General features: G+C 40.0%; 1 protein-coding gene across 3 annotated transcripts in view; it reads left to right on the top strand.

The window, feature by feature from the left end:
- Positions 1 to 25,077, top strand: part of myo3b (myosin IIIB) — a 69,341-nt gene that overhangs the window by 10,304 nt on the left and 33,960 nt on the right. For all 3 annotated transcript variants that reach the window (XM_042002340.1, XM_042002341.1, XM_042002342.1), the window contains exons 5-23: positions 664 to 768; positions 978 to 1,077; positions 1,660 to 1,736; positions 2,404 to 2,549; positions 8,724 to 8,789; positions 11,048 to 11,203; positions 17,921 to 18,005; positions 18,112 to 18,228; positions 18,377 to 18,481; positions 18,642 to 18,725; positions 18,844 to 19,046; positions 19,114 to 19,212; positions 19,745 to 19,859; positions 19,929 to 20,055; positions 20,794 to 21,004; positions 21,796 to 21,943; positions 23,036 to 23,189; positions 23,382 to 23,470; positions 24,382 to 24,511. In XM_042002340.1, coding sequence (XP_041858274.1) covers positions 664 to 768; positions 978 to 1,077; positions 1,660 to 1,736; positions 2,404 to 2,549; positions 8,724 to 8,789; positions 11,048 to 11,203; positions 17,921 to 18,005; positions 18,112 to 18,228; positions 18,377 to 18,481; positions 18,642 to 18,725; positions 18,844 to 19,046; positions 19,114 to 19,212; positions 19,745 to 19,859; positions 19,929 to 20,055; positions 20,794 to 21,004; positions 21,796 to 21,943; positions 23,036 to 23,189; positions 23,382 to 23,470; positions 24,382 to 24,511 — 2,317 coding nt within the window. The remainder of the gene's footprint in view (positions 1 to 663; positions 769 to 977; positions 1,078 to 1,659; positions 1,737 to 2,403; positions 2,550 to 8,723; positions 8,790 to 11,047; positions 11,204 to 17,920; positions 18,006 to 18,111; positions 18,229 to 18,376; positions 18,482 to 18,641; positions 18,726 to 18,843; positions 19,047 to 19,113; positions 19,213 to 19,744; positions 19,860 to 19,928; positions 20,056 to 20,793; positions 21,005 to 21,795; positions 21,944 to 23,035; positions 23,190 to 23,381; positions 23,471 to 24,381; positions 24,512 to 25,077) is intronic.

The following is a 25,077-nucleotide window of genomic DNA, read 5'->3' as shown; positions in this document are numbered from 1 at the left end:
TTACATAAATTCCATAAGACCAAATAATTAAGATAAAAGAATATATTTAAACAAATAAGAAATAATAAAAAAAGAGATTATCAAGATGAGGCTTATACCCATAAAGCTCCTCTTTTTGTTTGTTCGGCACAACACAGCAGCCAGACCATCATTCGTTTGCTACAACGCTGGACAGCACAAGTTAAAAAAACAAGGATGCTATAGAGAGTTAGCTAAGTCTTTGTTGAAATTTAGCATTAGCTGGAAACATTTAAATATATTTTGCTTGGCATACTTCAGTTTACTCAAAATATGAGTAAATAACAGTTATTTATATCAGTGATCATCATGTTTTAAGAACAGCAGTGTGGCAGGGAAATAGAGGAAAAATAACTGCTAATTGTGCCTAAAAACAACAAAGATTTTAAAATGAGGAGGTGAAAGGTTAAACTTTTTATTTGTCCTGGGATTTTTTTTTTATATTTTAAATCTATACAAGTAGTAATGAAATACAGCTCTGTTTGTCATTGCAACCCTCCTCTAAGTACTTAGATGCTATCATGCTGACAGATGATGCTGCGTTTCTTTCTCTAACTTGTATGGCGGGCTAGCCCTCCCTATGAATCATAATCTAGCGTGTTGAGTGATTGACGAGTCACCAGCGTTTCTCTGTCTCCCTCCCAGCTGTGCAATGGCGGCTCTGTCACAGAACTCGTCAAGAGCCTGCTCATGCGCGGCCAGCGTCTGCAGGAGCCCGTTATCTCATACATCTTATGCAGTGCTCTCTTGGTAAGGCAGCCCTCTGCAAAGAAGCTCATTTTAGGGAGGACGTGGGTTGCAAACATGAAAAGAGCACATGTGATGAGCTGTGGGGGCTCTACTATGCAGTTTGTATTACTCAAATTTTAATGACTCCAATGCAAATTTTTACAAATTACTAATGCTGTGACTGTGATTCATGCATAGCACCTTGTGTTGTATGTCCTCAAAATTAAAAGGGTCTCCAGCATTTGCACAACAACCGGATAATTCATCGTGATGTCAAAGGCAACAACATCCTCTTGACAACTGATGGGGGAGTCAAACTGGTTGACTTTGGTAATTAGCTAAATTTATTCCTTTAAAAGCAAACTTATTTTTTTGGGATGAGGTAAATGAGTTATTTTTCTTATTTGTGTCAACAGTCCATCTCTGATACACAAATTGTGAATACAGCACAAGTGCAGGATAAATCATTTTAAGTGTTGTACACTCTTTAGTGCCCCACTCACCATAACATCTTTTTATTTCATGGACCGTAGACTTAACCCGAGGCTATTATTCCTCATTTAAATTGCATTTTTCGATCCTTTGCATATTAAAAGAAAGCTGCTATGGCAAATGACTTTGAATCACCCTCGGGCATGTTTATGTCCTCTGTGTCATGGGGATGAAGTGGACTCATGCTGATAAAAATCTGTCCTACATAATTTGAAATGATTATAGCCCATTATTATTACTGCTTGGCAGGTTGCCACTCTACATTGGATGCCAGGATTTATTGACTAATTCAAACATTTAGTGTCTGTTACAAATATGACTTTTAGTTTAAGGAAATTTGCAATGAGAAGCACATTATAGCAAGGTTCCAATAAAGAAAAAGTCAAAGAGTAAACTAAATTTTACTTCAATTTTCTCCAGGCGTTTCAGCTCAACTGACCAGTGCACGATTGCGGAGGAACACATCAGTCGGCACACCATTTTGGATGGCTCCTGAGGTCAGAGATTACACACACATACACATGAGCTTTAGTGCTGAATAAATTTAAAAAAAAAAAGAGCAGTCTTTAAGTGTTACACAAAAAGAGAGCAAAAGAGCACCTCAGTTATTTCAGTGTGACTATCCTCTGTGTCATTGTGTATTCCCCTCCTATTCTCCTCCACGGGAACAGCTCTTGAGGTTGCCTCAAGGTTAATAGCTGGGAGTCTGAGGCCCCTCGGCTTACGGTTTGGCAGAAATGAGGTGCGGTGATTGGGTTGGTTAGGGAGGGACCTCAGGGGCAATTAGAATAAACTCAGCTGTAAAATGTAATGTCACTTATAATTATTGACTGGAAATAGGAGCTCACACCAACAGATTCTGAATTCACATAGCTGAAATGGGCTTTAAATGAAGTCTGCAGGATTTTTAGCAGTAAGTGAGTGGAATAACAAAAAATGACCAGTCAGCTTTGTGATGCTTTTTAATATGATTTCAAGCAACTGTTTCTTTTTAAGAATTTGACTCATGCTTATAATAATTCTGTTTTTTTTGTGCTGCTATAAAGTGAGTCAGTCTCATCTCACCATTAGATTCCTAATATGCCTTAGAGAAAAACAGATTTTTGGACACTGCAACAATCTAAATAAGCTGTTCAGATGGTCTCTGTTGTGTGACGTTGCCAGGTCATAGCCTGTGAACAGCAGTATGACTACTCATATGACGCCCGCTGTGATGTGTGGTCACTTGGCATCACAGCCATCGAGCTGGCAGATGGAGATCCTCCGCTGGCTGAGATGCATCCCGTTAAAGCTCTATTCAAGATCCCTCGGTGAGTCCAGTAGAGGGTGCTCCTACCACACAGCTGGAGGCAGCTCACATAAAGATGCTTAAATATCAGCCTGAGAAGCAGACTGCATGCAGTTGAATTGCATTAATATGCAATAGAGATCCTTCCAATTGTCAGGAGGACAATGAAAAAGACAGTTGAGAAAAGGTAAACGATTGCTGGCTTGATTTTACTATGACAAAAAATTTAAGAAACAAAGAAAGCAAACAAATATGTTGGTTGATTTGTTCTTTTTGTTACTGGTGCATCTTTATAAGCTAAATAATGTTAACATTTTTATAATAAAAAATAGGTATATAGAAAGAAAAATCTGGGTTTGAAATAAACACTGATTTAGCCTGTAAAAAAAATTCACTGTAGAAACAGTGTGTCTGATGATCATTGTGGCTACACGCGATTGACCTTCTGTTATCACCACAATCGTGCAATTATCTCTCAGTTAGGTAGAGATATGCCCTTCTGATTGCAATTTGCATTAGTGATTAGCTCCATTCACATTTAGAAAGATGAGGCTGTCACCTCCTCCCTAACAGAATGTTCTCCCCTCCCTGCCTAGACGGAGGAGCATGCCTTGTGTGGCAAAAATTACGCAAGCTAATGCACCATTTTATCAGCACCAAATTTCACCCAGAATGTAAAATGATTGGAGGAGAGGAGCTGGCTGATGGGAGTATGTATTTAGGAAGTTCTTTCAGGCTTTTACATTACCTTTTAAAATGATTAGACACTTCTCCTGGTTGTGTTTTCGGGGAAATTATTTTAAAAAGTAACTGAAAGGCCTGAGTGGTTTCAGTCAAGTTGCAGCCATGTTTCCTTCTCTAGAGTGTGGTCTTTATAGGAGGGGGCCTGTGCATTTTCCTTGTTAGCATCCAGTTTATCATGAATCTTTGACTTGTTTTAAATTAAATGGCACCCTCTCTGTGCCATTCAAAATATATATTTTGGCCTTTTGCCTTGAAATGGGACCCTAAAGGTTTTTGCACTTGTGATATAAATCGCAGGAAATGTGTAGAGCCACTAGAGCGACTCTGTTAACATGTCATTTATCTCAAATATATTTCCCCCATTTCTACAGCACATCAGGAAGAAACGCTTGTATGACTCCTGAATGAATTACTTTCTAAATAAGGAAACGTGTTTCACCTTTGGGACTTTAATGGCAGTTCAAGTGATTTATGTTTAAATCAAAGGAATTCATCTCGCAGGTTTTGGTGATTGCAGAGCTTTAGATTTATTTTTATCCATGTTAATAAGTCGCAAACCATTGCTAGAGGAGCCTTTTCTGAGGTATGTCCTTGGGTGGTACATGTTTTATGAAAGCCATGTTTCCACTAAAACATGCAATAAGCATTTTCATCATTCTGATATTTTACAGTCACACACAGTAATGTGTTTCCAGGCTAAAGGTTTCACTGCCATGTAGTTAATCTTGTCTGTATCGTCAGCTTTATCAGTCTTCTTCTCTAAAACAAAGCAAGCACACAAGTGTCATGTCATACTTTTTCTTGTATGTGCTGTTGGAGAGTTTCTCTTGTCTAAGTAAAGATGTACTGGCTTCTTTGAAAAAGGCCAAATAAACACAGAGTGTTGTCACCTCTTTGACTCCTGAAGCTGGCAGTAAATGGCTGTTATGTCGCTCTTTTAGTTGTGTCGTGGGAGATCTGCACAGGTGGAAATTATTCTCGTCACAGCAGGCTATAAATGGTAGGAGAAGCTCTGATGCCTGTCAGAGGGGACGCTGATGAGCTCAATGAATTACGGTCACCTTGGTGCATTGTCTGTTTGTGCTTTAAAAATATCACATGCTCAATGACATACGTTCCTTTCGTGCACATGTTGAAATGTCATGTAGAACACTGTTGTATTCATTTTTAAATTGAATGCCGAGTGTTTGTGACTTGTTTTTCCATCATCTTCTTCTCTTTGGTATAATTAAACGTAACTGAGTGTGTTACAGTATGCATGACAGATATGTGATGTTTATGGTGACCATGAATGAAGGTAATGGAGCATGTCAGAGGGCAAAGTTGTAAAATCATCAACTGCTAAATTAATTACAGACACTCAAGGCAAAGATGTTCTCTCATATTTAATACGCAGAAAGGTTAATTGCTTGAGCCAGTGTTCTTGATGCTGTACGGCCGCACAGTGTCCATGTAAAGACGAAGTAGTGTGTGTAAAATGTGTTGTAAAGGTTAGAGACAACTGACAAAGGCTGCCACGGTCATGTTCATTCATCCCGATCCCTGTTGACATTATTCACATATTAAATAGTGTGTGTTTCTGTTTGAGCGTAGACCAGAACAAGCAAGATAGAAGATGAAGTAAATGATAGCTTGTCAGAGGAAACAAGAGCTAATGAAATCATGAGGCTTAAGGAGACAGATCCAGACTGGTCTGCTGCTGAGCGATTGCTCTCATGGAAAAACCTTAACTTTAAGTCTGTGGAACAAGGGGTGAGGGAAATCATCAGCATTTGGTGGGTTACTATATTTTTTTTATGTGATGGGCCACAGGCTACTAGTAAACACTGTAAACCAAAAAAAAATTAATGTAACAAATTTAATTACATCCTTAAAAAATTATACAACTTTTTTATTTTATTCTTTTTGTAATACATGTTTTAAAGTAGGTAATGAAGCTGAAAAGTCCTCTGTGAGGTGCAGATGTTTACTTTCAGCTTTGACTTTGAGTTTTCTACTCTGGCAGCTTACTTACTGCACCAAGGTACACATTCAAAAACACCCAGTATGCTGATATCCAGTTGCTAGTTTGCGACGTAGTGCTATGAAGCCAAACACAGATGTCAAATGATGCCCTGGGCATGCCCTGGAAACAAGAGTGGGATTTCTTAAACCTGGGATGATGCAGGACAACAACAGCTCCAGGAATGTGTGTAATGAATGTACCAATCAAAATAGGTCAGAAGCACAAGTTTCAAAGTCAGAAACTAAAGTGTTGCTCTAAGGAGTTTGAGGGGAAAATTTGGAAAGTTCAAAAGTCTTTCTTATGTCAGCCGAGGAAGAATATTTTTAGTTAAGAACCAAAGTTATAGCGTATTTTAGCAACAATATGTTTTTTTTTTCCAGACTTTATTTCTGTCCATAACATATCTGAAAAAAAGATCTGTCACTGATATCTCGATGCTTGATGTGCATGCAGGACAAAGTTGTGAAGCACAACAGAATGCAGAATAAATTTATGGACCTTGAAATGCTACATTATGGAAATTAAGCATACACAGTAAAAGCTATGAAATCTAAAACTGTATTTATTCTTATGGGTATGCATTTCAGTAAATTAAAAATCTGAACTTTGATCAAGGTGCTTTATCAAAAATATACAGCTCATCTATGGTGTAACAATTTTGAGGGAGAAGTAAATTTCCTACCAAGACAGTAGCCCAGGCAGAGAAACGCAGTCAAACGGGCAGAAAAGTCAAGAGATCAATGATGTGGATATCAGCACTAAATGTCATGGGAAACGACCCAGTAGTACAACGTATCAGCTGAACAAAGTTTGGGGTCAACCAACACACAGAAATTGTTATTGCTAAACTTAGAACCCCTTACACCCAAAAAGAAGCAGAAGAAGAACAAAAGAAACATTTTACATCTGGATGATCACAATAGAAATCCTGTCAGATTTTTCTACCATAGAGGTATAATGATATGGAAACTGTGCCCTGTTGATGTTACTTTTGTTTACCGATTGTTTCTGTAGAAATCAGCCAGTTTGGCATCTTATGTAAAAAGAAAGATGTTTGGATAGAATAAAGTAAGCCTACGCCCAAATGCCCCATCTTCTTATCATCAGACACTGATTCAGTCAGATTGGTTGGTTGGATGACTTTCCAATCATGAGTAAAGACTTTAAGATCCTCACCTTTGATGCAGTTATCGTGCAGCTCTCTGTGGTGTCCTGGACTGCAGCATCAGCGACGTACCCGCCTAGGACATGATAAATGTTGCAGTAGTACTTGGTTGTTCATGCATGTATGCTCAAAGAAGTGAAGGTGCTGTAGCTGCTGTGATGGATGAGCTGAAATTATAAGTGTGTGGTCCATTTGCTGAATAAGTCTTTATTTTGCACACTTGTACTTTGTCTCAGTCTAAGCTTATATAAAGGCCACTGGCTTTCTTCTTTAAGAAACCAGTGCCAGCTGCAGTGTCTTCTTACTATCTCAATAATTAATTAAGGAATTGCTCTTGTTGTGTGTTTGTTTTTTACTTTGCCTGACTTTACTGATCGCATCTTACCTGGTAGAGAATTAAAATTATATGACCGGCAAACCAATAAATCAGGTGATTGACCTGCATCTTTCCAGAAATGCTATATTATTCCAGGTATTTCCATTTAAAAAGTGATTTCTGAAAAAGAAGCCTTTTTTTTTTTTACACTTTGTGGATGTCCACCACAGTAGTTGTATTTTAACTAAGAACTCTAGTTTCTGAGTAGGACAACTGCTTGTCTTAATTAATTCTAAGCACTTGTAACATAACCATTACTGCCACTCTTTGGCAACACTTATTAACTTCAAATCAGTCTAGGGAACCCGCGACCCTTAATGGACAAAGAGGTATAGATAATGGATGGATGAACAGTCTAGGGAAATGTCTGAAGAAAATATTTTAATAAAAAAAAAATTCAAAATCTCTTTGTAAACACAGCATATAAGTATTTGCATTAACAAAATAACTATGATTTTTTTAAAAAAAAACAAAATCCAATCAAATTATCAACTCGAAAAATTTACAATTCTATCATAAATTTATTAGACTTCAAAACTTTGCTTGTCAAAAAGCTTGATGTATATTTCTATAAATAAAAATATAATAAGATATGCTTTGTAAATTTTTTTCGCTCTGTTTGTAGGTCTGTTGCATTTTCTAAGTGAGCACTGACAGTACTGAATTAAGTACAGCTTAATTTAAATACTTTCTTTAGGAGTGGAATATGGGAAATGTAGACATTTTAAATTATGTATATTCAAATGATCAAATTCAAATGTTGCAATATTCTGATTTTTTGTCATTTTTTTATGGTTTAGTTACAGCTGTCATGAGCTGTTGACACCTTTCTGATTTAGCCTCAATCCACACTGAAGAACGCCTGACGGAACAAACGCTGCCTGGACCTACATTTGAATAAGCCATGTGTGTTTACAATATGAGCCAGCACTCATACAGATACTGAAAGAAACTGAATAAATAAATAAATGAGTAAATAACGGCCTGAATTTTCTAAGCACAATGAACACACATGACAGTGTTATCAGCAGCGTGCTGCTATACTGACTTTGTAATGTATTAGCAGTATGGTACAACATCAAGGCGAGAATATGTCTTCAGGCTCACACTAGAGGTTGCATTGAGACAGTCAGTTGCTGGCTTTGATCTGCACTTTGGAAAGGATTGCCTGTGTGAATTCTTATCAAAGACTCTGCTAACTTGGTACTGTGGAAAATGACAGATTTTGTACCCTAACATCCCCCTCTTGTATGAAAGGAAAAAATGTTATGTTATATACTGTAGCTGTTTAAAATGTCAGTGTTTGTTTGTCATGAACAAAATGAAATGCTATGAATATATTCTACCCTTATACTCCTCAGTTTTCATTCTATCTGCATGACAGCTTTGTGAACTAATTAAAGCTGTAAATGAATGATCCATTAGGTGTAGCACACATAGTCTGACAGTGACAAAAAGCTCAGCCTACAGATGTCTGCCTGACAGCTCCTTGTAAAGATGACTGTAGCCAGGCTCTGTCCAGCCTTGGCTCCTCATACAGCCCTGCCTCCTGTCATCGTGTGCACTTGAAAAGTGTTGGCCTCATTACAGATGGCCTCTGTAAATGCTGCTGACAGAGGTATAACTAGCTCCCATAACTTTTGGCTCCCAATGGCAGATGCTTGCTGCCAGACAGGAGAGGAGCAGTTATCATTTGTCACTTTTTCTGTAGCTGCCATAGACCTAGACCCAGACCAGTCTGTCCTCGGAGCAAGAAACTTACAGGAATCTGATGGTCACACCTCATAACGGCTATCATTTGTCAAATAATTCGGGAGACATGCTCAAAGTCTTTTCATGTTACAGCAATGATCATGTAATCTTAATCATGTTTTAAGAAATCTCTGTTTCTCATGTTTTGTTTCAGAAATCCCTCACCCACATTACGAAGTCCAGATCAGTGGTGCAGAAGTTTCAGCCATTTCATCAGTCAGTAAGTGTCCTCTAACTTTAACCTGTCAACCTTTCCAATCCTTGAGCCTTCTGGCTTAGTAGAAAAGCAGATTGTTTTCAGAAACGGCTTTAAAGCACACCTAGACAGGAACAGTTGGAAACATACTTCCATCGCAGCCCTGTGGTTTGTCAAATTACAATAAATCAAGTCACTTTTCTGGAGCCGATCAACCTAATAAATACAAAAAAAATCTATATTATAAACTGTAGCACCTTCTCTCTGGATGCTGGCATGCAGCTTTAGCTTTTGTGTTTTTGCATATACATGGGGAGAGACTATACTTAAGAAACAGGTGACATAAAACAGGTGGTGTCTTAATTAAAACATGAAGTATTTTGGTAAGAAACAATTATGTCTCAGTAAAACTAAATATCCCGTATTGTGAATATATGTATGCCATTTAACAAACCAGACCCATTGAAAAGGATCTTTAAATTCTGTGATTTAGGATTATTTTAATGTAGAAAGATGTCCTACCTCCATAGAAATACACGTATGGGAGAAATAGCTTCTATATATCAACCCTAAGGTTAATGAGGCAACTGAAATGAACTGAAACCTTATTTCTGTGAGGACCATGTGCAAATAAAGACATGAAAGTCATATTTTCATATTACCCATGGTACAGTATGAAACTAAAATACATGTATGTATGCAGTAAGAACTGTTTAGGAAGCTCAAGTAAAGATCAGGGATGCCTTGCATCAGGCAGGAATACCCATGTGAACATGGCGAGGACAGAAATGGATAGTTTATGACCAGATTCTATCAACTCTCTTGTCTTTAGATTGACATTCATCTGTGTAAATCTGCCATAGCAGAACAGACTAATTCACCTAAGTTATCACTTCTATCTGAGGCTCAGATCTCTTATCATTTGCTCCACTGTGCAAAGCTAATAATGTCAGGGGTGGCTTGTAATGGCTATTCGGAATATACAACCTTAATATCTCCTCCAGGGAGGTGTGTGAGCCTGAGCTGTAATGAGAAAATAAAATTCGATTTGTTTGGGGAATTATTTGTGTAGACATTGTTTCTGGCTAATATTTATGTTTGTATTAGCAGAGAATTAGAAAAAAAAAAAACATACCAGCTGCTGTTAGACTGTTGATTTTTAGTGTAATTTCAGTTATTGATTGGTCAGGATAGTAAAGACACAAAAGCAATAGTAGTGATATTAGTTTTTATACTTTTTACAACACAGTAGCAGTGTTTTTTTATTGGGTACTTTTTGGATAGCAGCTTTGTAATCTGGGTTAATGGGTTGTGTGATCTTATATCAGCATAAATTTCCCTCAAACAAAGCCCACCAGAGTTCAGTGTGTGGTGGCTGGACAATGTTATCAAGCTTAGCAGGCTGTTTGTGAAGCCTTTTCAGCCTTGTCAGGCCTGCGTTTGTGGGTTGGGAATAATAAATCTATCACTGGTGTCTGCACGTGAGCAGCCAAAGAGCTGACTTCAGTGACAAAGTGGTCTGCCATTTGGCATCCTGGCAGCACGGGCCTGCTAATAGCAGCAACCTCTGCTTAATGTCCTGATGATAATGAATTCATGGAATTAACTCTCCGAGCTGAACAAACTGATAAAAGAAACTGAATTTCAGTGGAGATTAGCTGGTAGGAACTGGATTGGTGTGTTTCTCCTATCTTACATTTGCCTATAGTTGTCAGTGTTGTAATCCTAAAACACATTCACAGGCTGAAAGCCTTAACCGAGGAGGTAAATGAACAGCACATGTGGATTCTTGACAGATGCATCACTGAACTCAAATCGCAAGTCTAAGTCTTTTGATAATGTAGATTTTGTCTTATAGTATGTCAAGACTGTCAGAAAAGAAAGCTGGTATATACTTTGGTTTTTCAGTGTGGCATTGAGTCGTTTTTAGGTGAGCATTGGCATGAAAAACTGTGACTGAAGTGTGGCTACAGCCTAATCTCACAAAGCAACATCACCTGGTAGCACACACTGTACATCACAGATAGCACTTACTGCTGTTCTGTAGCAGTGCTTGTTTAGACTTGAGGCCATGGTGATAGTGACGATGTGGCTTTCAGACAGAGATAGTAACCTCAACACTTGCCAGCTGCTCTCTGCTGGTGTCACTGTCACTCAGAGCTGGTCCAGACGAATCAACCAGCTACAATGCTCAGGTGATTGGCCTGATCATGTGTCTGAATTTTCTTCTGTTACTCATAGTAAGGTTAAACAATGTAAATGTGATATCTTCTGCTTGTCAGGTGTCTTATAAAGGATTTTGAGGCACGTCCGTCTGTGACCCATCTGCTGGAGCATCCCTTCATCAAGCAGGCTCACGGCAAAGATGTGGCACTCCGTCAGCAGTTAGCAGCTCTTATTCGAGAGGAGCAGGAAGTAGGCTGCAAAACCAAAACCAAGTAAGTGTCTTGACATAGCACAACTGTGATGATGAATTGCATTCCTGCTTGTGGGTGCTAAGATCTTATTTTCAGCTGGAAAGGATTGATTAAGTGCTGGTTTTCTTTTTGTCCAGTAGGGGGCAGTGTCTTATCTTCTTAGGTTCAAGCACAGACATGAAGATGAAACACAGTAATGGACTATACAGTATGATTAAAGAGAAGCTAGGGGAGTGTGACTAATTCAGAAAGAGTAATTGTGCTGACTAACCTTAGATTAATAAATCCAATTCAGTTCATCTCACTTCACTTAATTAAACCAGTTGTTTAAATAATTATCTGGATTTACTCCTAAAAAATACAATAACATAGGAGCTGTAGTTTTTTTTAAATGTTTTTTTTATTAAAATAAAGTAGTTGCAATTATTCTCCTTCATCCAAGCAACTATTATACAAGATACAGAGGGCTAGAGAGAGACATTTTAGGAGGTTAAATCTGTCTTATGAATTCTTTACCCAGACACTCACGTGGCAGCAAATGACAGAGTGAAAGGTCTGCTGTTTACTGGAGAAATACTGACTTTGGCTATGCTTAATCTTCATTATAAAGAAGTTTGCTGAAGCTGCCCTTGACTGAGAGTCTTGATGTCTTGCCAGCTCTGTTTACTCCCAAGAGCTTGCAGACTCGGTGCCTGAGCCTGATCCCGAATTCCTGTCCACAGTGAAAGTGGATAATGGGATTAGGAGCTTGTAGGGCGAGAACTGGGCTCGCCTGGTTTAGTCTCTCATGCCACAGATCAGCAAACAATGACTGCAGATAGGAATAAGAAAGACATAAAGAACTTAAAAGTAGCTGCCGTAGGTGGAATAGTGTGATTTACTTCAAAGCAGGAGAGAGTAAGACGCTAGAGGTCTCAATTCCTCCTCTAAAGGGACATGAAGATGAGGATTTACTTCATAGTGACCACATATGGGGCATATGTCTCTGCTGTACTTTCACTATATTCAGAATACAGAATTATAACAGAGGCAGAGGTGGAAACAGTTCCTAACCTGAAGCTTGAATATTTTTAGTCCTATGATGGATAATTTATGGATACATCTGATGAATAGGATATTATAAGCTATATTGTTTAGAGTGTTGAAAAGAGCTAGTTTCTACATAGAGAGGACTACATGACTAGTTTGTAAGTATTTAGACCTATTATATTTATGAGCAATAGTTCAGTAACTCAGTGTGTTTGTTTTTACTCACAAGTGACCACACAAGCCACGATGATAACTGACACAACTGTTGCTTTTTGTTTGCTTCAGAGAATAGTACTCTCTGTAAATTTAGTAAGGTTTGTGTTTGCTATGCATCTTCATGGTTAAACTTAAATATTTCTGCCATGACAATTAGCAAGCTTTTTTAACCAAAGAGATTGCACCAAAATTTATCTGTCATAGGTCACAATTTTTATATTTTCTATTACTTTTGCCAGTCTGACTACAAGTTGTCTAATATTTTGCTACATACAGTATTCTGTCCATTTATCTATATATAAAAGTGTAAGATAAATGGGCTAAAAACTCATAAATAGTTTTAGATATTTATTAGTTTTAGTGAGCATTTATTCTGTTGTAGGAGTTGCTGTGGCTTTTATTTGACAGTAGCTAAAGAGGAAGCAGGTCAGAGTGACAGAGGGGTATGACATGCAGCAAAGAGCACCAGGCTGGGATTCAAACCTGGGCTGCCTGCGAAGCTGTAGTCTCTGTACACCGGGCAGTTCATATAATCAAAAACATTATTAAATCCAATAATAATTCAGTTTTATATGATTTCAAGTTGGATAACATTAATAGAAATGATAGAAAGGCGGTGTTATGCTGAGCCTTTCAGACCCCCATTAACAGTAACGATCAGGCTTGAATGCTTGAATGCAGTTTGTTAATTGAAAATTAGAAAGAAAGAAAGAAAGAAAGAAAGAAAGAAAGAAAGAAAGAAAGAAAGAAAGAAAGAAAGAAAGAAAAAAAACAGATTACCTCTAGTACCAAAGTTTTTGGTAATATTGTAGCTTAACATAACCTGAATAATCACTGAATAATCTTTGATAAAACTTAGGAAGTACCAACATGTAGAAAATATTGCTAATTAAATGTATGAAAATACTCTCTTAGGCAGTTATACTTTATGATTCTTTAGTGATTCATTACATAAAAAGCTGGTACATGATGCGTTTAGCTGATTGTTAACAAAAACAAAATTAATAATTTTAAAGTCAAAATCAAAATCACTTGCAATTGCAACTCATTTGCAATTTTTGATCATCATACCCCAGATTTGCAATCAATGATTTTCTTTTTTTCTTATTTAGCTCACATCAAGCAGTTGGTTAAAATATTAAAGTACATTTTTTATAAAAAGGTTTATCAACACCTTCATGTCTGTTTTGTATTTATGGCAATATTATATACTTGACTGGTTGTACTACAGTAGATGGAGATTTATTACTAATTTTATGCAGACTATCACTTAATAGATGCTACAGTCTGTTTTCCTTGTCTGCTTACAGACCCAGGTCGCAAGTAAAGTCTCATTTCAAAACATTCTCCTTGGCAGTTTCCTTCATATAGACAGACCTTTATCTTTAGAAAACTATTGGAACATATTGGCTGTGCTCTTATGGCTTTGTCTGTTCCCATAACTTTTACTGAGAAACAGCTTTTAATTATAATGCTTCCTATGCTTTAAACCTGCTTTACAATGTGATCCCACTAAATTAATTAAACATATTATAAAAGACTGACGAAGTGCGGCTCAAATCACCCCTATGATGATGAGAAAGCAAGGACCAAGGTTCCCTTGCCCGGACGTGGGTCACCGGTGCCCCCCTCTGGAGCCAGGCCTGGAGGTGAGGCATGGAGGCGAGCACCTGGTGGCCGGGCCTTTGCCCACGGGGCCCGGTCGGGCTCAGCCCGAAAGGGTGACATGGGCCTCTCCTCCAGTGGGATCACCACCTGCAGGAGGGGCCACAGGAGTCGGGTGCAGTGTGAGCTGGGCGGCTGCCAGAGGCGGGGACCCTGGCTGTCTGATCCTCGGCTGCAAAAGCTAGCTTTAGGGACGTGGAATGTCACCTCTCTGGTGGGAAAGGAGTCTGAGCTGGTGCTTGAGGTTGAGCTGTTCAGGCTAGATATAGTTGGACTCGCCTTGACGCACGGCTTGGGCTCTGGAACCACTGTCCTTGAGAGGGGCTGGACCCTCTTCCATTCTGGAGTTGCTCCAGGTGAGAGGCGCCGAGCAGGTGTGGGCATGCTTATTGCCCCCCGACTTGGCGCCTGTACATTGGGGTTTACCCCGGTGGACAAAAGGGTAGCCTCCCTCTGCCTTTGGGTGGGGGGACAGGTCCTGACTGTTGTTTGTGTTTATGCACCAAACAGCAGTTCAGAGTATCCACCCTTTTTGGAGTCCTTGGAGGGGGTGTTGGAGAGCACTCCTTCTAGGGACTCCCTCATTCTGCTGGGGGACTTCAATGCTCACGTGGGCAATGACAGCGAGACCTGGAGAGGCGTGATTGGGAGGAACGGCCCCCCGATCTAAATCCGAGTGATGTTTTGTTGTTGAGCTTCTGTTCTTGTCATGGACTGTCCATAACAAACACCTTGTTCTGACATAAGAGTGTCCACAAGTGCACTTGGCACCAGGACACTCTAGGCCGCAGTTCGATGATCGGCTTTGTAGTCGTGTCGTCGGACTTGCGGCCGCATGTCTGGACACTCGGGTGAAGAGAGGGGCGGAGCTGTCAACTGATCACCACCTGGTGGTGAGTTGGCTCAGATGGTGGGGGAGGATGCCGGTTGGGGGACATTGAGTCCGAATGGGCTGTGTTGCGTACCTCTATTGTCGAGGCGGCCATCCGCAGCTGTGGCCATAAGGTCGTCTGTCGTGGCGGTAACCCCCACACTCGTTGGTGGACACCGGCAGTAAGGGGTGCCGTCAAGCTGAAGAAGGAGTCCTATCGGGCCTTTTTGGCCTGTGGGAGTCCAGAGGCAGCTGATGGGTATCGGCGGGCTAAGCGGAGCGCAGCTTCGGCGGTCGCTAAGGCAAAAACTCGGGCATGGGAGGAGTTTGGAGAGGCCATGGAGAATGACTTCCAGATGGCTTCGAGGAGATTCTGGTCCACCAGCCGGCGGATCAGGAGGGGAAAGCAGTGCTCCGTCAACACTGTGTACAGTGGGGATGGGGGGTTGCTGACCTCGACTCGGGACGTTGTGAGGCGGTGGAAGGAATACTTCGAAGACCTTCTCAATCCCACCAACACATCTTCCAATGAGGAAGCAGAGTCTGGGGTAGCTGGTGCTGGCTCTCCTATCTCTGGGGCTGAGGTCACTGAGATGGTTAAAAAGCTCCTCGGTGGCAAGGCCCCGGGGGTGGATGAGGTCCGCCCAGAGTTCCTTAAGGCTCTGAATGCTGTAGGGCTGTCTTGGCTGACACGCCTCTGCAGCATCGCGTGGACATCAGGGACAGTTCCCCTGGACTGGCAGACTGGGGTGGTGGTCCCCCTCTTCAAAAAGGGGGACCGGAGGGTGTGCTCCAACTACAGGGGGATCATACTCCTCAGCCTCCCTGGTAAGGTCTATTCAGGGGTGCTGGAGAGGAGGGTCCGTCGGATAGTCGAACCTCGGATTGAGGAGGAGCAGTGTGGTTTTCGTCCCGGTCTTGGAACAGTGGACCAGCTATACACCCTCTTCAGGGTCTTTGAGGGGGCATGGGAGTTTGCCCAACCAATCTACATGTGCTTTGTGGACTTGGAGAAGGTATTCGACCATGTCCCCCGGGGACTCCTGTTGGGGGTACTCCAGGAGTATGGAGTGCCGGACTCGCTTGTTCGAGCTGTCTGGTCCCTGGACGACCGGTGTCAGAGCTTGGTACGCATTGCCGGCAGTAAATCAGAATCGTTTCCAGTGCGAGTTGGACTCCGACAAGGCTGCCCTTTGTCACCGATTCTGTTCATAACCTTTATGGACAGAATTTCTAGGCGCAGCCGAGGTGTTGAGGGGATCCTGTTCGGTGGCCTCAGGATTGGGTCTCTGCTCTTTGCGGATGATGTGGTTCTGTTGGCTTCATCAGGCCGTGATCTACAGCTCTCACAGGAGCGATTCACAGCCGAGTGTGAAGCAGCTGGGATGAGAATCAGCACCTCCAAGTCCGAGACCATGGTCCTCAGCCGTAAAAGGGTGGAGTGCTCTCTCCGGGTCTGCAATAGGGTCCTGCCCCAAGGGGAGGAGTTCACGTATCTCGGGGTCTTGTTCACGAGTGAGGGAAGGATGGAGCGGGAGATCGACAGGCGGATCGGTGTGGTGTCTGCAGTGATGCAGACTCTGCATCGGTCTGTCGTGGTGAAGAGGGAGCTGAGCCAAAAGGCAAAGCTCTCGATTTACCGGTCGCTCTACCTTCCTACCTTCACCTATGGTCATGAGCTGTGGGTAGTGACCGAAAGAATAAGATCGCTAGTACAAGAGGCCGAAATGAGTTTTCTCCACAGGGTGACCGGGCTCTCCCTTAGAGATGGGGTAAGAAGCTCAGTGATCCGGGAGGGGCTCAGAGTAGAGCCGCTGCTCCTCCACATCGAGAGGAGCCAGATGAAGTGGCTCGGGCATCTGGTTAGGATCCCTCCTGGACGCCTCCCTGGTGAGGCGTTCTGGGCACGTCCCACCAGAAAGAGGCCTAGGACGCGCTGGACGGACTACATCTCTTGGCTGGCCTGGGAAGGCCTCGGGATCCCTCCGGGTGAGCTGGTGAATGTGGCCGGAGAGAGGGAAGTCTGGGTTTCCCTGCTTAGGCAGCTGCCCCCGCGACCTGACTCCGGATAAGCGGCAGAAAATGGATGGATGGATGGATAAAAGACTTGAAGAAAAACACATTAAGATGTTTGAATTAATTTCCATTGCTTCTATGTATTCATCCGCAGTGATATTAACTGCTGCTGTCTTTGCCTAAAAAAATGTCTGAATTAGACTTTTAATCAGAGAAAGGCTTTTCCTTTTAAAAACCTTGTTTACTAAAGGAGAGTTTGAATAGTTTATAGCTGTTTACTCTTATATAACAAGTTAAATAATGGTACATAATTTGGTGAGCATTTGTGGCAGCAGGACAGCGTTGGGGTGGTTTAGAATAACGCGCATGTTCATTAGACTTGCAGTCAGTGCGACAGTATAGCTTGTTGGTTTGTTTGTTTGTTGTACAACAACATCAGATAGGGGAATAAATTATGAGGCGGATATACAGACTTGTCAGTATGACGAATTAATTTATTTTAATTGAGTTTTACATGTTTTCTGGAATCAGATAAAAATGAAAAAATAAATTGCCATTTGAATTTGATAGAAAAAGCTGGCTGTTTATTGTAAATCCCACTCTCTCCATTTTTATGTACATAAAAAAGAGGTACTCAGAGTTACAGCTCTGTTTTACTCTTTCTCACACTCTGTGCTGTTCCCCTGAGGTTTTAATGGAGCCAGCTGGCGGTGTGTTGACCTCTGGCCACATGGGATTCATTGGAGAGTAATAGGTCAAAACACAGATGAAGTGCAATCACTGCCTGTGATAATGGAAGATGCGTCCCCTGGGAAAGCTTTAAAGGGCTTTACTCAGACTTCGGAAGTGACTGGGTCTAACATTCAGCCATCAAACTACTGTTTGATTTGGTGTCATGTTACAGCTTTCAGAGGCATTATCATCTCCTTGACTTCACACAGGCATGAGCGGATCAATAGTCGTAAAACCCTCATAATAGAGAGCTGTCCTGATGATGATCTGGTAAATCTGGAGTTTCTAGATGAGGTAAGATTTTATGTCTTTATATAATCATTCATTGATCGGCCAAAGGCACAATGTTTCTGTTTCGATATACGTGTGTTTGCACGTCTTTCTTTTTTCTTTTCTACAGGAAACTATTATAAGCCATCTCCACAAGAGGTATGATGAGCTGCAGGTGTACACCTACGTTGGTGACATCCTCATTGCTCTCAATCCCTTCCAGAACCTGAGCATCTACTCTCCACAGGTTGGTAACAAACCAGCCATGCAACTATTTTCATAGCTTTCCCAGTTCCAGTGGAAATGATCAGTCACTGTTTATCACTTAAGCTACTGTCAGTAATTGGGAAAAAATAAATCTATAAAACTTTCTTATGAATGCTTTTGTCTCTTAGTTCTCTAAGCTGTACCACGGCGTGAAGAGAGCTGACAACCCTCCACACATCTTTGCTACTGCAGATGCCGCCTACCAAGGAATGGTGACATTCTGTAAAGACCAGGTTAAAACAAATTGAACTGTTTGTAGATTTTGCCTTGCGGAAGCTGAAGTTTGTAGTTGCTTTGTGCACTTTGACCAAAATCAAAGCACCAGTTCTCTGGACATCTGATTTTATAACTGAAGATAATGTTTTGTGTCTGTCTTTCTTGTTTTTACTGTAGTGTATCATCATCAGTGGAGAGAGTGGGGCAGGAAAAACAGAAAGTGCTCATTTGATAGTTCAGCATCTTACCTTCCTGGGAAAGGTATACTCACCTTTGCACATTGATTAATGTATGAATACAAGAGCTGACCTATAAAGAATCAGCTCCCAAATCTGAAACTATACCAGAGTTCATCAAAGAGACTTGCTGTTGCTCTCAGGCAAACAATCGGTCTCTCCGGGAGAAAATCCTTCAGGTCAACCCTCTTGTTGAAGCCTTCGGAAATGCTTGCACAGCTATTAATGACAACTCCAGCCGCTTCGGCAAGTACCTGGAGATGAAATTTACACCAACTGGAGCAGTCATTGGGGCCAAGATATCAGAATACCTTCTGGAGAAATCAAGGGTCATCAAACAGGCAATGTGAGCAACACACACTCATTTGATCATATTGGAGTTGCATTTCTGATGATTCTTTGTTTTCCTGCAGTGGAGAGAAAAACTTCCACATATTTTATTACATGTATGCCGGGCTTTACCACCAAGACAAACTGAAGACTTACAGGCTGCCAGACGGGACTCCTCCAAGGTTGGTCATGCAATTTGACTCTGACGTGCTCATAGATTCTGTTTATACGTGTTCATTACCTCTTTTCAAAGGAGTAAACCTAACTACCATTAATACATCCATGTGATGTAAATGTTTTATAATGCCAAACAATACACTCTCTCCAATGCTCCATGTAAAGTTTGGCCATGTTATTTTAAGAAAGTAGTTTTAAAGACCGGAGTCATTTTGGGTGAGGTCAACATCCAGGCCTTCCCAGATGTACCTAAACATTGATAGCTGAACATAAACAAAGACACAAGAGGTTCCCACTTGTATTTATACTGTTGGAATAACGTTGTCATATGTAGCATAGACCAAATGTGACCTAGACCTACAAATGTGGCTGAGGTGATTGGCACTCAATTCATCCTGTTTGAATTTGCACTTTTAAACCTTTGACGGATCACCAAACATCCATGTTAATACCAAGTGTGAACAGGACCACAGTGCTGTAGTTTCACTGTTTGCTTTATTAAAATATGACACTGACATTTATTATGTTCCCCTGCAGGTATATTGACAGCCAGCAATGCAAAGTGATGCAAGATATTGTCTCAAGGAAACTGTATAAGGAGCAATTTGACGCAATTCAGGAGTGCTTTCGAAACATTGGCTTTACAGAAGAGGTACTAAACACTCAGCTAAAATGTTCAGATCCTTTGCCTTTATAATTGTGTTTTTAATCTCTTTTTTAGGAGGTCAACTCTGTTTACAGAATTCTTTCAGCCATTTTGAACACAGGAAATATTGAATTTACTGCCATCACATCCCAACATCAGACTGATAAGAGTGAAGTGCCTAACTCAGAGGCCCTAGAGAATGGTGAGATGCTGTAGATTAGTGTGTTGTCTGTGTCAACGTCCTTTTGTTTTTTTTGTTTTTTTTGTTTAGTCAAGTTAATCGTTTGTGCCGCAATTTATCTGTGGAGTATTAAAAGAGACGCAACAAAAGAAAAAAAATGACAGTGTTTTAGGAAGCACAACAAAAGAATAAGCATTACAACATTTAAAGAAACAAATAAAGACAATACGACAACATTTCAGAAAACAATGGGGCTACAAATACATTTCAGAAACAAAACAAAACAGAAAACGGGAAGTTTTCAGTAAACAAAAGATTAAAAGAAAAACATGGCACAATTTTCTATAACAATTATAAAACAGGAAACATTTTGCAATTTTTTTTAAATAATATTGTTGCATCTTTTGTGTATGGTTCTGTCTGTGTGTTTTTTGCTGCTTGACATTTTTTTTTTACTTTTTCTTGTGTTTTGGGTTGTTGATATATTCTGTCATCTGTGTTTTGCACCAGTAGTTGTGAGTTCATCAGTAGAAATATGTTTTTTGTTGAGACAAAAATTTGTGAATTGGTTCTTTTGTATGAAACAGTTTTATGTGTATGACATGAAATCAACAACGACATGTTCTTACATATAAAAAAGTAATAAAAATAATCAAATGTTTTCCATGCACAGAACATAGAAATGTACAGACACACAGACATCTGTGGACAAATGTTTGGGGTTTTTCTCTTGATTGTCTATCTTGGCTTTTTTCTCAGCTGCATCTCTCCTCAGCATCGGCCCAGAGGAGCTCCAGGAGGCGCTGACCTCTCAGTGTGTGGTCACCAGAGGTGAAACCATCATCCGCACCAACACCGTGGACAAAGCTGTTGATGTCCGAGATGCCATGTCCAAGGCCTTGTACGGACGCCTCTTCAGCTGGATAGTCAACCGCATCAACTCGCTGCTGCAACCTGATGTCAGCATCTGGTGAGTGTTTGCTGGTTATGAAGATTTGTGGGCATGTCCACAGTTTCTTTCTTGATTTACTTGAACGCTTATCACCAACTCTCTGCAAAGCTCAGATGACCTTTGTGGAAGTCTGCAGAGGTAGATGCAAACATGCAGAGGAGAATATCAATGGGCAAGCCCAAGACAAGCAAAAGGAGAGCAAAAAAAGTTTTAATAAATTTTTGATACAGAGTTGCGTGCAGAGAAAATAATGTTCAGATGATTAAAAAGACTTCAGAGAGACTGCAAAAAGGCTTTTCATTGATCCAAAAGAATTCCTTCATAAATATGAGCGTTGACTGTCAGGGAGTCATCTTGCAGAAATGAACAGAAGCCAGATTCCTGTCTGAATTCCAGTCATCTGTACTGATTTCTTATTGCCATTAATAACCGGTGGAGCACATGCTTAAGGTCACCTCTACATTCGGTGGGTAATGACTGATCATGACAGAATCAGCTCCAAGCACTGAATATAAAATGCAGGATGTGAAATCTTCATGCTCTGCTGTTGAACTGTGTATTGTTTGTGCAGATATTGAGAATATCTTGAGGTTAAATCAATAGAGACTGAAATAAAAACCATTTATGAAGCCCTGACTTTTTAAAGCCAATGTTTATGATTTCTCACAAGACTAGGCCTTGCAGACTAGAATTTGTATTTAGGTTGAACTTGGATTATCATTAAAGTTTTATCAATTAAGCTGCCGGGGATTTGCTAGCTCCACTGCATAGAAGAATAAGTTTGTTTGTCCCCCTTTTCTCCTTTGAAGTGCTACAGAGAACTGCATGAATGTAGGAATCCTGGACATCTTTGGATTTGAAAACTTCAAGAAAAACTCCTTTGAACAATTGTGCATCAACATTGCAAATGAGCAGATCCAGTTTTATTTCAACCAGCACATATTTGCCCTGGAACAGGTAAGTTTTTCTCACAGGAAGAGATTATTAATGATCTGTGCTGATGCACAAATTGAGATACCGCACTAATGTGTCCTAGATTAAGCAAAAGAAAAGCAATTGAAAAAAACTGTTATGGAAATAAGTAATTTTAATATAATTTGTGTGTTTCCTGATCCATCAAGGAAGAGATGCTCTTAGCATGATCATTTTGTTTGTTTGCTTATCTGTGATGAGCAACGGATTGTTTATACTGTTGCGTACCACCAGATTAGCCAATTAATTGATTTAATCAAGCAGTTTACCCTGAATTTTGTCTTTATTTTGCTTAATGGAAATAAAATCAAGCAAGAACCACTTTGCCATAATGCCTTTTAGTTTGCATTAACATTTCTTTTCAAAGGGAGGGTTACAGGTAACCTTAGTTTTACCTTTTAAAATACTAATTAGAGCAGTTATCAATGCAATATTTCACTTATAAGAACAAACAATATCCTCTGCTCAGTCATTTACATTCACATGTACATCTTAAGCACGCTACAGGATCAGAGCTGTTATCAGGAGCTACATTTACTTTTTCACTTTAATTGCAGCAGTGATTGTGTTTGAAAATGTGGCCTCAAGCTTGTAGAAAAGTTTCTCCCCTGGTGTAAGCTAATGCTCAGTGGAGAGGCTTTTTATTTGGTGTGGATGTCTTCAGTACTGCTGTACACACTGATTATTCTGAGTTGATGACTTAAACATGAGGACGGTTTAGATCCATTGGTTCCACTTTATTAGTAAAATATATATTTAAAACAACTTTTTGATCTGAAATTAAATAGATGCAATAATATGATGTGAGTGTGGGTTATTTGCACATTGAAATAAATTATAAATAAGTAATTGGCTCTATTTGTTAGTTTGGTGCTGTTCTGTTTTCTTCATTCATTCTATTATGCTGCAAACTTTAGGCATAGACACACACAGCCAGCTGCTGCTGTTTGGTTCTGTTGATTAGGAGCTCATTTTCCCCCCACACACATGCACAAATCATATTCAGCTCAGATAGTTTAATTGGGTCATTTAGAGAAACATTAACTGGTTTATTCTACATTCTCCGGTTCTAATTAGATGGAATACCAGAGTGAGGGAGTGGATGCCAGCCTGGTGGAGTACAAAGACAACAGGCCCATCCTGGACATGTTCCTGCAGAAACCCATGGGTCTGCTCTCCCTTCTGGATGAAGAGAGCCGCTTCCCTCAGGCCACTGACCAGACCCTTGTGGGTAAGTGCATATACACCCTCACCATGAGCCTATATCAAATATAAATCATAATAATTGAATCATATCAGAAACCAGAGGTCAGTGATTGTGTCTGTACCTTATGCAATATATAAGACATCCTGTCATGCCTTGTTGTTGTTTTTTTAGTTTATTTATTTTTGTTCTTCTTTTTTTTTCATATCTTGTTAACAGATAAATTTGAAGACAATTTACACTGCAAATATTTCTGGATTCCTAAACGTGTGGAGCTTTGTTTTGGGATTCAACATTACGCCGGAAAGGTATCAAATGACTTAATTTTTTAATCACATTTATTTGTTAATCTATGTATTGCTCAGTGTGTTAACAGGATGTCAGATCTTCAAAACACTTGTCACTCGGTCAGTGGAAATTATTTAGCTGTAATGTCAAACTATGTTAACATTTATACACGATAACTGTTTTAAAAGAGGAGTAAGTACCACTTTAACTGCACTCCTTATTTAAGTTATCTTGGAAGAAAAAATATGTTTCTTAGGGATGCACAATGATATTGGCCTGTAATGGGTATAAGCCAGTGAAGGCTCTCAAATTAGAAATTGGGATCGACCAAAAAAAAAATGAATGGCACACAGATTAAGTTAGTTAGTCTAATTTCAGGGTTGTCACTGGAAGATAATAATCACACTTGCTGAAGACTACAGTTTTGCTTTAAAATGTATAATGTATATAAATGTGTTGTTTAGTTCTTTCCTTTATTTTTTTTTATTTTTTCCAGTGACTAAATTTAGGCCATTGTGATAACATTAAAAATAACAGAAGCTTGATTATCATGTATCTGTATGCATCAGCAACTGGTCAAAATTAGTCCAAAAAATTATAGCTAATGTGTCAGATAACATTGTAATTTTAATGATTCTGTTCTGTGTCACAGTTTTAACAATATGACAGTATGCATGACCTGAGACTAAACTAATTTAGCCATCAATATTTGAATTATTTGCTGATTTCAGTTGTTAAAATGATTTTTGTGAGAAGGCCACATGAGACCAACAGAATTTCTATCATTTATTTAGTTTACTTTGCTTTTATGTAAAATGCATTCATATCAAATAAATATAATTCTAGTTTCAAGCATATAAGCAATATGTGGAGTAGAGTAATATTAATAATTAAGACGGTCTATTTGTACTTCCTGTCTCCTGCTTGACAGGTAATGTACAATGTGAATGGATTTCTGGAGAAGAACAGGGACACTCTTCCAGCAGACATCGTTGTGGTACTGAGAACATCAGAGAACAAACTTTTGCAGCAGCTGTTTTCCAGCCCTCTAACTAAAACAGGTACGCTATGATACAGGCCTAAATAAAAATCACCTATTTCAAAAATCTCCTCCGCTAACAGCACTCACCACAATAACAATATAAACTTTCCATTGAGACCAACTATTGTTAACTGCGTTTGCAGGACTGTATTAGTCTGTGAATTGTGCTGCTGTCTACTGCTTCCATAAATGTTCAGGTAAGTGGGTTTCTTAAAGACGCGGCTCCCAGGCATCCACTGGTCCCCCCTTCATTTCAAGCTTCTGTGCCGCGCTTGGATAAATCTGCAGTCTCCATTATCTCTTGAGAGGCTCAGCTCTCTGCACGGCGCTCTGTTTTTATTTTCACTAAGCTGTCCCTCTTGGTTTCCTACTGCTGAATGCTATCTACAGATTGTGGGTGCAGTGGGATATTTTTATGATAAGGGTTCTAAAAGCCCAGGGGATGAAGAAACAGTATTTAGAGAACACAAAAGCAACTCGTCCCACCTCTTTTCTGTTGGTTAAATGAAGGTAGAGTAATGTGCTCGTCATTAGCCTTGGCTGAGGCCTCCTGGTCACTTGACTTAGCCGAAATGCTAATAGATG

The sequence above is a fragment of the Melanotaenia boesemani genome, chromosome 12, assembly GCF_017639745.1.
Source record: "Melanotaenia boesemani isolate fMelBoe1 chromosome 12, fMelBoe1.pri, whole genome shotgun sequence".
Lineage (NCBI taxonomy): Eukaryota > Metazoa > Chordata > Actinopteri > Atheriniformes > Melanotaeniidae > Melanotaenia > Melanotaenia boesemani.
Note: the sequence above shows the minus strand (reverse complement) of the source record. Positions and strands in the feature narration are given on the sequence as shown.